At 37.4% G+C, this 13,779-nt stretch overlaps 1 protein-coding gene across 2 annotated transcripts in view; it reads right to left on the bottom strand.

Moving 5' to 3' along the window:
• The window catches only part of LOC123535011 (microprocessor complex subunit DGCR8-like), a 54,744-nt gene that overhangs the window by 37,610 nt on the left and 3,355 nt on the right, over window positions 1-13,779 (bottom strand). Inside the window, exons 2-5 of one of the 2 annotated variants that reach the window (XM_053519708.1) lie at window positions 10,675-10,785; window positions 8,177-9,814; window positions 7,523-7,665; window positions 5,387-5,537 (exon numbers count right to left, since the gene is read on the bottom strand). In XM_053519708.1, coding sequence (XP_053375683.1) covers window positions 5,387-5,537; window positions 7,523-7,665; window positions 8,177-9,677 — 1,795 coding nt within the window. In that variant the 5' untranslated portion in view covers window positions 9,678-9,814; window positions 10,675-10,785. The remainder of the gene's footprint in view (window positions 1-5,386; window positions 5,538-7,522; window positions 7,666-8,176; window positions 9,815-10,674; window positions 10,786-13,779) is intronic. The other variant, XM_053519709.1, reaches the window with a different exon arrangement.

Below are 13,779 nucleotides of genomic sequence, written 5' to 3'. Positions count from 1 at the left end.
CAATATCTGTGTTCAGCATACAAAAACATACAACAGGTCAAATGCCCCCAATTTGAACAAGGTTTTTGTTAAAAGAGGCTAAGTGCCCCTATAAGAACAAATTTAAGAGAGGGCCGGCCTTACAATGCAGACTAAGTTTGAAGAAGATACATCAAGAAGTTCAAAAGGAGGTCGTGTAAAGGTATTACCATTTTTAGCCCAAGTACCTTCCTCTGAACACCTAACAATGATGCTACAAACCAAGTTTGATGAAGATCCATCATGTGGTTTATATGAACAGGGCTCCAGATAATTTTTTTGGCCTAAGAGTATTTACTCATCATAATTCTTGCGAAAGAGTAAAATGGTAAAATCTGAAATTGCTTAGGAGTAATTTTACTCCTGAAAATTTGTAAATTAGAAAAAAAAATAGAAATCAGTTTTATAACATATCTATTGGGTGTAACACCCATGACTTTGTTTGCAGTTCAGTTTCAATTCAACATTCAAGTTTTTGCTTCTTTTTCTCAATTGACTAGCTTTGGCTTCACACTCACTGCCAAATCCAATAGATTATTCAATATACCTTTAACCATGTTTTGGGAATAATTTTTTTGTTGGTTTAAAGAATGCGTAGCACATTTGTTCACTTCATACATTCTTAGAAAGAGTCATGTTGTTGTTTACTCTACACCGGAAGTTGATATTTTAAATCGACACCGCTTTAAAATACACTACCTTACCATCAATTTGATTTACGCACGCATTGAGTGAATAATATAGTTTAACCTAGGTTTATAGAGTACCATTCAATGTCTGTGTACTTTCAATGTGGCAGAATGAATGCCGATCGTGCTCTGTTATGTAAAGCATCCAGATGATTCAGATTTTGTTTACGCTAGTACAAAGTCACTGCATGCATTTCTGTAATTTCATGTACGTTTTTATACGCTAAAAAATTAGCAGACATGCGTATATGCATTATTTCAAAGCGTAATTTACGCTAATACGCATCTTATCTGGAGCCCTGTATGAAATTGATTGAAGATATTTCTATTTTTAGCTCTCGTGGCCACTACAAAAGGCTTAAATTCCCCCATCAGAACAAAATTGAGACAGGGCCTTACAATAATGCTACAGACCAAGTTTAAAGAAGTCTTTTAAAGGAATTTCTATATTTAGCTCTAACAGCCTCTAAGAGGAGCCAAGTGCACCCATTTGAAGAACCTGAGAGCGGACCTAATAATGATGCTACAGACCAAGACTGACGAGGATCAATCAACCAGTTCATAAAAATAAGTCATTTAAATGTATGTCTACTTTAAGCTTTAGCGGCCCCTTATGAGAAGAAGGTGTTTAAAGGTTTTTCTGACCAGTAGTTTCAAATGAGAAGATGCTTAATTAAAAATGTTGACAACAGACACCAGATGACGGACCATGCACCTTACTTAAGATCACCTTATACTAATAGCTCACCATGAACCCTCGTTTCCATAATTTCGTCATTTTGCCAAACCATGAAATTTTAAGCCTACGCAATTATACGATTTTACAGCAGTCCAGTTACTAATTGAGCAGACATCCAAATCTTTTTGATACTGACTAAATCACAGGTTGCTACTGCTCATACCAATTCAAACTGGTTGGTAATTAGCAAGAGCTGTCTGTTGACAATGCGCTCCACTATTCGAAGAATTGATGTAATTATGGGTTCAAAATATTACCAGAGATTTTGAGACAGAAGATGGAAAAAAAAGCAAAGACAAACAATGTACCTGTATTTGTGGAACTGGATAAGTCTTGCACTATATGGCAATGTGTAATGATATTATGTAAATGTAAAGCCATATATCAAACTTTTTAGACAAAATATGGAATGGTATGCGAAACTTAACTAATGTTATAACAAACAAGAGCGCCACCAAGCGGGGCAATATACGCCCAAAGGGTTACATCAGAGGATGGGAGCAGAATTTAAAGAACTTGACAGTTGAAACCCAAAGGACAGTCACAACAAAAAGAAGAAATTCCAAAAAAATAATTTCTAAGTCCACAAAAAAATTCTTACCAGGTAAAGTTATGTCAAAATACTTCTAAAAATTGGATGTACCATCCATGTTGTACCACAGAAAAGTGGTCTCGGTTTTTCCCTATTGCCAATAATAAAAAAGTTTTAAAATAAGCTTTTTATAGTAACCAAAAAGGGAAGTAATTAAAAAAAAAATTATTGTAAGAGAACAAAAAGCGATCTGCCAAATAAAAACAAGAGCACTGCAATGCATAGCAACATACACAAAGCAAAGTCATATATGACATTTGACCCCTAAGTGTGACCTTGACCTTGAAGTGAGTCATCCAAAACATGCACTCTGCACGTCGCCTCAGTGTGGTGAACATTTGTGCCAAGTTTCTTTGAAATCCTCAAGCAGTTCAAGAGTTACAGAGCGGCAACACAGCAAAGTCATATATGACCTTTCACTCCTAAGTGTGACCTTGGCCTTGAAGCTAGTCATCCGAAACAAGCGCTCTGCACGTCGTCTCAGTGTGGTGAACATTTGTGGCAAGTTTCTTTGAAATCCTTCAAGTGTTTCAGAGTTATAGAGCGGACACGAAACACACTCATATGACCTTTGACCCCTAAATGTTACCTTGACCTTGAAATGAGACATCCAAAACATGAGCTCTGCACGTCGTCTTGGTGTGGTGAACATTTGTGTCAAGTTTCTTTAAAATCCTTCAAGGGGTTCAAGAGTTACAGAGCGGACATGAAATTGCTAAAGGACGGACGGACAGATGGACACCAGTACCATAACATAGTACGTCCCTTCGGGCATATAAAAAGGGCCATAACTGCGCCAAAATCCTTGTCCTAGTTATGTAGTGTTGCCTACATATGGTGATTATGATGGTAAGCAAGTGGTCAAAGTTTCAAAGCCATATGTCAAACAGTTTAGACAAAATATGGACTGGTATGAAAAACTCAACTGATTTCAGAGTCCAAAAAGGGCCAAAATTCAGCAAAATATCTTTGATATAGTTACATACCCTTGAAAGCAGATGGAGACCATCACGATGAACAGGTGTTCAAAGTTTCAAAGTCAGTCAAATAGTTTTGACAAAACATGGACTTGTATGAAAACTGAACCAATTTCCAACTCCAACAAGAGCTGTCTCCATAGGATGACACATGCTCCCGATGGCACTTTGAATGAATAGTTATGGCCGATGTTAGAGTTTAGGACCTTTGACCTACGGAGCTGGGTCTTGTGCGCGACACGTCGTCTTACTGTGTCACACATTCATGCATAGTTATTTTAAAATCCATGCATGAATGACAAAGATATGGACCGGACATGCCCATCAATGCACTATCATGAAAAATGACCTTTAACATCTAAGTGTGACCTTGACCTTTGAGCTACGGACCTGGGTCTTGGGTGCAACACGTCGTCTTACTGTGGTTCACATTCATGCCAAGTTATTTGAAAATCCATCCATCGATGACAAAGATATGGACCGGACACGCCCATCAATGCACTATCCTTTAACGTCTAAGTGTGACCTTGGCCTTTGAGCCACGAACCTGGGTCTTGCGCACGACACGTCGTCTTACTGTGGTACATATTCATGCTAAGTTATTTGAAAATCCATCCATCGATGACAAAGATATGGGCCAGACACGCCCATCAATGCACTATCCTTTAACGTCTAAGTGTGACCTTGACCTTTGAGCTACGGACCTGGGTCTTGTGCGCAACATGTCGTCTTACTGTGGTACACATTTATGCCAAGTTATTTGAAAATCCATTCATCAATGACAAAGATATGGACCGGACACGCCCATCAATGCACTATCCTTTAATGTCCAAGTGTGACCTTAACCTTTGAGCTATGGACCTGGGTTTTGCGCGCGACACGTCGTCTTACTGTGGTACACATTCATGCCAAGTTATTTGAAAATCCATCCATCGATGACAAAGATATGGACCGGACACGCCCATCAATGCACTATCCTTTAATGTCTAAGTGTGACCTTGACCTGTGAGCTACGGACCTGGGTCTTGCGCGCGACATGTCGTCTTACTGTGGTACACATTCATGCCAAGTTATTTGAAAATCCATCCATCGATGACAAAGATATGGACCGGACACGCCCATCAATGCACTATCCTTTAATGTCTAAGTGTGACCTTGACCTTTGAGCTACGGACCTGGGTCTTGCGCGCGACACGTCGTCTTAATGTGGTTCACATTCATGCCAAGTTATTTGAAAATCCATCCATCGATGACAAAGATATGGACCGGACACGCCCATCAATGCACTATCCTTTAATGTCTAAGTGTGACCTTGACCTGTGAGCTACGGACCTGGGTCTTGCACGCGACATGTCGTCTTACTGTGGTACACATTCATGCCAAGTTATTTGAAAATCCATCCATTGATGACAAAGATATGGACCGGACACGCCCATCAATGCACTATCCTTTAATGTCTAAGTGTGACCTTGACCTTTGAGCTACGGACCTGGGTCTTGCGCGCGACACGTCGTCTTAATGTGGTTCACATTCATGCCAAGTTATTTGAAAATCCATCCATCGATGACAAAGATATGGACCGGACACGCCCATCAATGCACTATCCTTTAATGTCTAAGTGTGACCTTGACCTTTGAGCTACGGACCTGGGTCTTGCACGCGACACGTCGTCTTACTGTGGTACACATTCATGCCAAGTTATTTGAAAATCCATCCATCGATGACAAAGATATGGACCGGACACAAAAATTGCGGACAGACCGACAGACGGTTCAAAAACTATATGCCTCCCTTCGGGGGCATAAAAAGGGCCATAATTCAGCCAAATTAACGGAGAGAGCTATGTACTCTTGCCTAAAGATAGACACTATTATAATAAACAAATGACAAAAAGTTTCAAAGCCCTATGTCACAGTTTACACAAAATATGGAATTGTACTGGAATGAAAACTTAACAAAGATTTGCAAGTAAAAAGGGGTCATAATTCAGACAAAATCCTTGATGGAGTTATATACTCTTACCTAATACTGGGCATGACGATGGTACACAAGTGATGAAAGTTTCAAAACTATATTTCAAAAGGTTTTATCAAAATGTGAACTCGTACAAAATACGTAACCAAGGTGTGATGCCGATGCAGTGGTGAGTAGGACAGTTCTCTTTATTCGTCGAATAGTCAAGCTAAAAATGATTTAGATTTAGCTCTGAGTTCTGCTTCTTCTAGCTGACTAATACACTTATACCATAAACATTCTGATCAAGTTCAGAGCAATTTGAATAAGAACTGCTCAGATAACAGTTCTGACAGTTTTGTGGAGACCGCCCACCTGGAATGGGTTTACCCATATAAAATCATCGCCACTGGCATACCTAAAGACACTGCTGGATTTTCATCAGCATCAGCCTCTTCATTTTCCTTATTTGTTGTATTTTCAGCCGTCTCCTGTTCTTGCATTTTCTCCTTTTCTAATTCACGGCGATATTGCAAACAAGGAATGGAGCTGATTGGTACCTCATGGCTCTGAAAAATTTCCCATTTAGAACATTTCCAGTTATTTCACTAATTTCAGACATATACTGTTCATCAAATCCATGAAAATTAAGTATAACACTAGAGCTTGTTTTTAATTAAAGGTCTCCCATCACTTAACAGCACACATTGTAAAATGCCACAAATTAAAGGCACTGACCTCCAGATTTTGGCTAAAAATGATTTTTCTTAAAAACTGAAGTTTGGTCATATTATGAACATATAACTTGAGTTTTTGTCTCTAAACTATCTTAAAAATGCCAAAATCAAGAAAAAGAAGATGCCCGCGTCATAAATCGAAACTTGGGCCAATGCAGCAATAAAAAAATTTCCACTGTCTTTAACAATACCGCCACAGAAGAATATGTAAAGACAGATGGTTAAATGTGGATATTTATTAAGGCAGTATACCTTGAGTAAAGAGTTACAACTGCTTTTCAATTTTCATGAGAATTAGTTGTTATCCCTTGCCAAAGGCGGAGGGATATAGTTTTGGCGTTGTCCATTGTTTGGGTTTCTATTTTAACCGTAAACCTTCCATGAATATTTATCAATATGCCTTCCCCCACCTCGCTACAACACCCAGTCACCCTCAACATGCCGATTATGCACCCCTCCACCCGCCCTTCCCCCCTCCCCACTCAACAATTTTTTTTCCATTTTCCATCAATATTCATTATCAACATGTGAAGTTTTTTATCCCCTCACCTGGCCACCACATTCCCCTTGCCCCCCCCCCCCACCAACCCCCTGCCCTCCCCACCCCATCCCCAGAAAAGAACATTTTTCATTGTTATTTTTTTTTAATTTTTTCAAACCTTCCATAAATATCAACTTGTGAAGTTGTAAACCTCACCCTCCCCCACCCCCGGTCACTGCCCACATTCCAGATTTCTTACTTGATTGTGCTCTCTTAAGAAATATAGCATTAATTTCCTAAATAACTAAAAAAAAAATTGTTGTTGTACGATCAGTGCCTTTAAGCATGTTAATTCTAATAACTTCAGTGAGAACTACTGAACCATAACATTCTAAGATACACAGCACTAGACTTGGCACTTATCAATCTTGGTGATATTCCAACCAGCAGAATAGGAGAAATAGCAGAGACATGATAGAATGTGACAAGTCAAGGGCCATAACTATGCTGAAAATCATTAAGAGGAACATGCCAATGATATGCACAATAAGGCCCGGCAATGATTACTCCTATAAGGTTTAATGGAAATGTACGAAATAAAAGAAGTGGCCAAAACATCATAAAATTTGACAAACAATAGGCCATAACTCTGCTGAAATCACCAAACAGGGACATGCCGACCACATGCACAACTAGGCTTGGCAATGATCACTTTTATGAAGTTTGGTGAATTCTTCCTGGTGGTATTAGAGCAATTGCGCAGACAAAGTATAATACGACAAATCAAGTGCCATAAATCTACTCTAAACATGCCAAAAATATGCATGTAATGAGGCTTGGTACTGATCACGCCTGAAACATTTGGTGGAAATCTACCAAGCAGTACAAGAGAAGTGGCTAAAACATGATAAAATTTTACAAATCAAGAGCTGTAACTCTGCTGAAAATCACCAAACCAGAAAATGCCGATGATATGCACATGATCACTCTTGTGAACTTAGGTGTAAATTTGTCAGGTGGTGTGGAAGAAGCTGCACGATTAAACTTTGTGACAGACTGACTGACTGACGGATGGACAGCACTAAAATCACAATATCTCCCCAACTACATGTGAAAGACATACTTACTGGAACAAAACTAAAACAATTATATTTTGCGGTTGAAAGTTTATCCATTTTCTTGATTCTGTGTAAATGCATGTCTTTTACAATGTAACCCATAAAATCCTCCAATTTCAGAAAATCAGAAAAGTGAAGTGTTCCATTTACTCTGCAGTAAACAATCTTGTATTTTTATGAAATAAACAGCCAACTCAATGATGAACAAACTGTCTTACCCTTGAACTTCCAGACCCGATGTAGTACGGACGAGAGAACGTGCACACTCTAGACTCCTTGTGTAGATACACGGGCATGCCACAATTATGTGAGAGCGCTATCCATCCAGCAGGTAACATCTCAAATGGGTTCACTCCCTTCTCTACATATATTTTAGGAATTAAAGACATTACTACAACATTTTCTAATGGTATTATCAATTGGAAAGCAGGCAAAATACCCAGCTTCAAAGCTACATGTATTTGAAATCTACAAAATTTGTAGTTTGGATCATCTACTGAACAAAAAAGTTAAACAGTCCAAGGCCAAAGTGTTCTAATTTTTTTTATATGAAATCATTTCCAGTCTGAAGGTTACTGTAATTTTGACCTTTGGCCTGCTAACCCCAAAAGCAATATAGCCGTCACAGCTAATCGCCCCATGAAGCTTGACAGCTACAGATTCAAGCGGAAACCTTTCTCAGTTTCAAGGTGTCAGTGACCTTGGCCTTTTGACCCACAGACCCCAGATTTCAGTGAAAAACAATTTATAATATAGCTATTGAATATTGTGAGATTAAAGGTGAACAGACTGGGCTAGATCTGTGATAACACTAAACCATAATATCTCACCACAAGACCTTAATTCTAATTTAAATTGAACAAAAATATTACCTTGCAGGATATACTTTTCATTGCTGATAAACTCCCCATCTTTCAATCCTTCTTGAGTTTTCTCCCTTATTTCTTCTTTAGTAAGACCTTCTTCCAACCAGTTATGAATTTCATCATCATCTACATCATCCTCATCATCAAACTCATCATCATCATCTCCTTCATATTCTGCCTTTTCATCTTCAATTTCTTCTTCTTCATCATCCTCATTTCCATTGTCCATGTCACTTTCTCTGATATCTTCTTGATCAGGGTTGACATAATCAGTTTCTCTGTCATCTTCTGTTTCATTCTCAGATTCCATTTTATCTTTGATTGATAAAACTTCCTCAGTTTTGTCAACAGTTTCTTCTGTTACATTATCTGCTGTTTGATCACCTAGTTTTTGTTCGTTTGGCTGGGCTAATATGCTTTGTTTCTCTGTTTCATTATGCAGTTCTGGTTCATTACTAATCTTTTTTACGTCTTCTGGTGCACTGCCTTTAAAAGGTTCTTTTTCCTTACTGAAGTCTGCATTTTTATCTGATTCACTTTCGACCCTTTTCCCAACCTCAGAAACAACATCAAAATTCACTGTTTCCTGTTTAGATTCAAGAGTTTCATGTTCTGATATACTTACTTGTCTGATCTTATTTGTATCTGGAGTAGTATCTTCAGTTTCATTTGAAGTGACTTTTCCAAATCCATTGGAATCATTAACACTTTTACCCTTTTGCTCTGTTTTGGTTATTTCATTTTCATTTCGTCCTTCTGAAGAAATTCGCATTTTCTTAAGAGGAGGCTCTTTGACATTTTCTTCAATATTGTTCAATACTATATTAGATTCAGCTGAAGTTGTTGCATGTTTAATGGGACATTTAGTTGCATTACTACCTTTAGCACCTTTAGCAACAGCCTTTTCCTTTTTGGTGGCATTATCTTTGGTTGTTGGTTTCTTTTTTGCAAGATTCTTTTTCCGTTTTGCTTTAATTTGATCAAAGTTAGGACTAGGCTCTCGTAAAACATTTGCTACCCTTTCTTTAATCTCAATATTAATCTGGACTGTTTGATCATTTCCCTTCTCTAATTCTTCAATACCTAATTCTTTATTTACTGTATCAATAGCATTTCCTTTAATTGCTATGCACTCCTTTGACTTTTCACTAGAATCAGTTCTGTTTTCGCCTTCTTCCTTTTCTGATACAGCTTCCAGCACTTCCTTTTCCAACACAGGTTCAGATACTTCTTTTTCCAATACAGGTTCCGATACTTCTTTTTCTAGCACAAGTTCTGAAGTCTTTCCAGTGTCAGCAGTCTCCATACTACCTCCATCATTATGCCCTATGTCAGCCCTAAAACTATTCTGGGCAGACATGAGGACTTCAGATGGAGGATTAAATGATGGTGGATTGAATGGCAATGCTTTCTCATCTACCACATAATCCACATCCATTAAACTATCCAGGGTACTGTCAAAGCTGAGAGCTTCTGTGTTGAATAGCTCACTAGTGTCATTTTCCATGGTCTTAAGAGCAAGCCAGGTGAATCCACAATAACCTGAGCCAGATTTGATGAATGATAAAATGTCAAATGTTTTAACTGATAAAACAGAGACTAGGAATAAATGTTCAAAACTTCCGTTCCAAAAGAATGCGACGCCTGGAAAACAGAAAGTAGATTTTCATCCATTGTCAAAAGACTACGCAAGAAAGCGTAATCTCAAGTTATGTTACACTTTCAGGCTAGTGCAAGTAACAATGAATTGTAACGTACATTTCAGCAATGTAGCGTACATTTCAGCATCATGGCAGACTTGAACCTAATTGTGGGAAAAAAAGTTCAGTTAATTCAAAACACTTAAACATGAACTCTGAAGAATTACAAAATGATCAACTGGTGATAAAATGAACATGAAGTGTAACAAAAACAGTATGAGTGTTATGGCACAGAAAAAATGAACTTATGGACATGTATACAATATAAAGTATATCAAGGCATCACCTGGGTTCTCAAAATTTACTTTTTGGATAAATTGTCATTTTGGATGACAAGACAGAAATTTAATAAAATGTTATTAAAATTGATTAAAAGGTAGTCAACATGTCGACGTCTTACATCAGATTATTAATACTTATTCATATTCGCCAAGCACTTGACATGGTATTTTCTAGGATGATTGCACAACCAAAATAAACCTTTTTAAAATGTAAGATCATGAGTGAGTTCATTCAATTTTACTACAATAGATTTCAATTCTGCTTCGATCAGTGCTAGGGGCTTGACAGGTGTAGCAAATTTCATTACCTCCAGCAAACAGACTCGTTCTAACAGAGTCTGCATTCATTTTGATTGGTTGCTTGTAATAGATCTTCTTACAGATTTGGTCAATTTGCAGGATGGAATGACAAGATATATATTATAACCAAGTTTTCATGAATTTGACAAGGCATCAAAATTACTACATAGCAGTAATTCAATAAACTACAAATTCCTCAAGAAGTCAAATTAAGATTACCTACCCTAATCCCACCTCCTATACTTTGCACAGTTTAGAAGTTTGTGTAGTTTACAAAAATGTCCATAGGCTAGGTGCTAGTAACTAACTAAATCATTTTTTATCTTCTACAGTCCTATATAATAATGCTTAAACACATATATGTCTATAGAACTTAAAACAAAAATTTAGTTACACTTTAGCGCAGGCCTGTAAAAACATCAAGTGATCACCGACAAATATGCCAATTTAAATACATGGCATCTTCGAAATTATACATCCTTTTAAAACATATAATTTGGGGATATCACTTTCTTAAGACCTCATAATGCCAATTTCAATCTTTGCCAGGATTATGCCCAATCATCAGTCAGGGGTGTAACTGTTTTAAATTATGTAACCTATTTCAGTTACTTTTTCAAGCATTTTATAACCTGTATTAGTTATAAAGTATAAGTTAACTCGGGTAAGTTATTCAAAAAAAAGTCTTTTTGCTGTTCTCACAAAGTGACCTATACAGTGAAATAAGTAGCAATCTGTGGTTAATCAAATTCTCTTTTAGTCTGATCGTGACCTGATAAGCATAATGGGATGCTAAGAGTTTTAAAGCTTTAAACCTTTTGCGTAAAACATTATCAGCCTTGGGTAAAATAATTTACTGCATAGGTGGAAAGATGAGTTCAAGGATTCAGGAAATAATTGCATTACTCACATTCAAAATGAAGAATTGGCACAAGAGGGCTTTGTTATATTTTCTGATAACTGAAACAAGTTATGAAAATATAGGCAATAACTCAAATGGGTTATAAACTGCGATAACTTGAAACAGTTACACCCCTGACTGATCACAGTCTTACTCATTTGGCTTATCAGGATGACTTATTTTATTATCTGATATTTTATAGCTGTCATCCCTCTAAAACATACCCGTATCAGCATTTTACTGTTTGGAAATTCAAATAAATTAAACATTAATATATTAATATCTAAGTAGAAACTTCAAAAGGGTTGAATTTAACTCATAATTTTGAATATATGATGTGAACAGTGCAAGATGATATACATCTACAAAGACACCAGTTTCAATACACAGCGGACTGCTGATGACACTACATGTGAGTTGCAGAAACAAAACACAAAATACACATTCAAAAAATATAAGTGAGGAAATTTGATTTTTTGATGTCAACATAAATTCATTATAAAAATAAGACATGAAATCATTACAAATACCAGGGCTTTTCCTCCTATAAATCTACTGCCGGTAAAAGGAGGTAATCCCAAAGCAAATAAAGTATGTAGTTTTTTTCCCAAATTCTAAATTTAAATTCCCAAGTGAGCGTTACCTTTTTTTTTTTTTTAGGGTTTTTGCAGTTTTGAAATAGACTATTAGTTTTGCTAATAATTAAGTAATTTGTATGTATATTTTGGTTATCAATTAAAACAAGTCATACTGTTGAACAATTTAATACTGAAATACAAACCATTAATATTTTACACAAAAAATATCTTTACACAGATTTTGATAACTTGCAAATTTTCCCAATTAAAAAATATTTGTGGGCTTTTTCCCAATTCTTTCCCAATTCCACTGGTGTTGGTGGCATTCCCAAAATGATGAAAAAGGCCTGAATCAGAAAACGTTTCCAATGGATTTCATTGGGGATTTTCTGACAGAAATATACAGAATATAAGTTTGGACATGAGCACAGGCACGGGTCCAGTGTTTATTTTTTTTTTTGTTTTTTTTTTGTTTAATATAAAAAATCCCTTATTTCACACAATTAACCTTTTATATGTTAGTCAAATGAAACAAGAGCTGTCTCCATAGGATGACATGCCCCCGATTGCACTTTGAATGAATAGTTATGGCCAATGTTAGAGTTTAGGACCTTTGACCTACGGAGCTGGGTCTTGCACGCGACACGTCGTCTTACTGTGTCACACATTCATGCATAGTTATTTTAAAATCCATGCATGAATGACAAAGATATGGACCTGACATGCCCATCAATGCACTATCATGAAAAATGACCTTTAACGTCTAAGTGTGACCTTGACCTTTGAGCTACGGACCTGGGTCTTGCATGTGACACGTCGTCTTACTGTGGTACACATTCATGCCAAGTTATTTGAAAATCCATCCAGCGATGACAAAGATATGGACCGGACACGCCCATCAATGCACTATCCTTTAACGTCTAAGTGTGACCTTGACCTTTGAGCTACGGACCTGGGTCTTGCGCATGACACGTCATCTTACTGCGGTACACATTCATGCCAAGTTATTTGAAAATCCATCCATCGATGACAAAGATATGGGTCGGACACACCCATCAATGCACTATCCTTTAACGTCTAAGTGTGACCTTGACCTTTGAGCTACGGACCTGGGTCTTGCGCGCGACACGTCGTCTTACTGTGGTACACATTCATGCCAAGTTATTTGAAAATCCATCCATCGATGACAAAGATATGGACCGGACACGCCCATCAATGCACTATCCTTTAATGTCTAAGTGTGACCTTGACCTATGAGCTACGGACCTGGGTCTTGCGCGCGACACGTCGTCTTACTGTGGTACACATTCATGCCAAGTTATTTGAAAATCCATCCATCGATGACAAAAATATGGACCGGACACGAAAATTGCAGACAGACTGACAGACAGTTCAAAAACTATATGCCTCCCTTTGGGGGCATAAAAAAAAATTTATGACAAAAAAATCCGGTCACAGTATCATATACATTGAAAAGGTGAACTACGCGAGCATAACGCTATGGGAAGCTACTCGGCAAACTTGTAGAACATTTCAAAATCGGAGTTTATACACTTGCAGCCGTTACCTGCATGACTGCACCTTCGAAACATTTAAAGCCTTCCATAAATACTAAACTGACCCTATAAATTGCTTTGAAAAACACAGTACAAGTATCTACGAGTGAAATATTTCAGTTATCCCCGGTGATTTCATTCCGGATAGCGGACGTGTTCCTGGTTTTTATCACTTCGTTTGGCAGCTGAAATCGCCGGGGATATTTGAAATATTTCGCTCCTAGGGACTTGTACTGTGTATTTCAAAGCAATTTATGTGGTCAGTTTAGTATTTATGGAAGGCTTTAAATGTT

The sequence above is a fragment of the Mercenaria mercenaria genome, chromosome 12, assembly GCF_021730395.1.
Source record: "Mercenaria mercenaria strain notata chromosome 12, MADL_Memer_1, whole genome shotgun sequence".
Lineage (NCBI taxonomy): Eukaryota > Metazoa > Mollusca > Bivalvia > Venerida > Veneridae > Mercenaria > Mercenaria mercenaria.
Note: the sequence above shows the minus strand (reverse complement) of the source record. Positions and strands in the feature narration are given on the sequence as shown.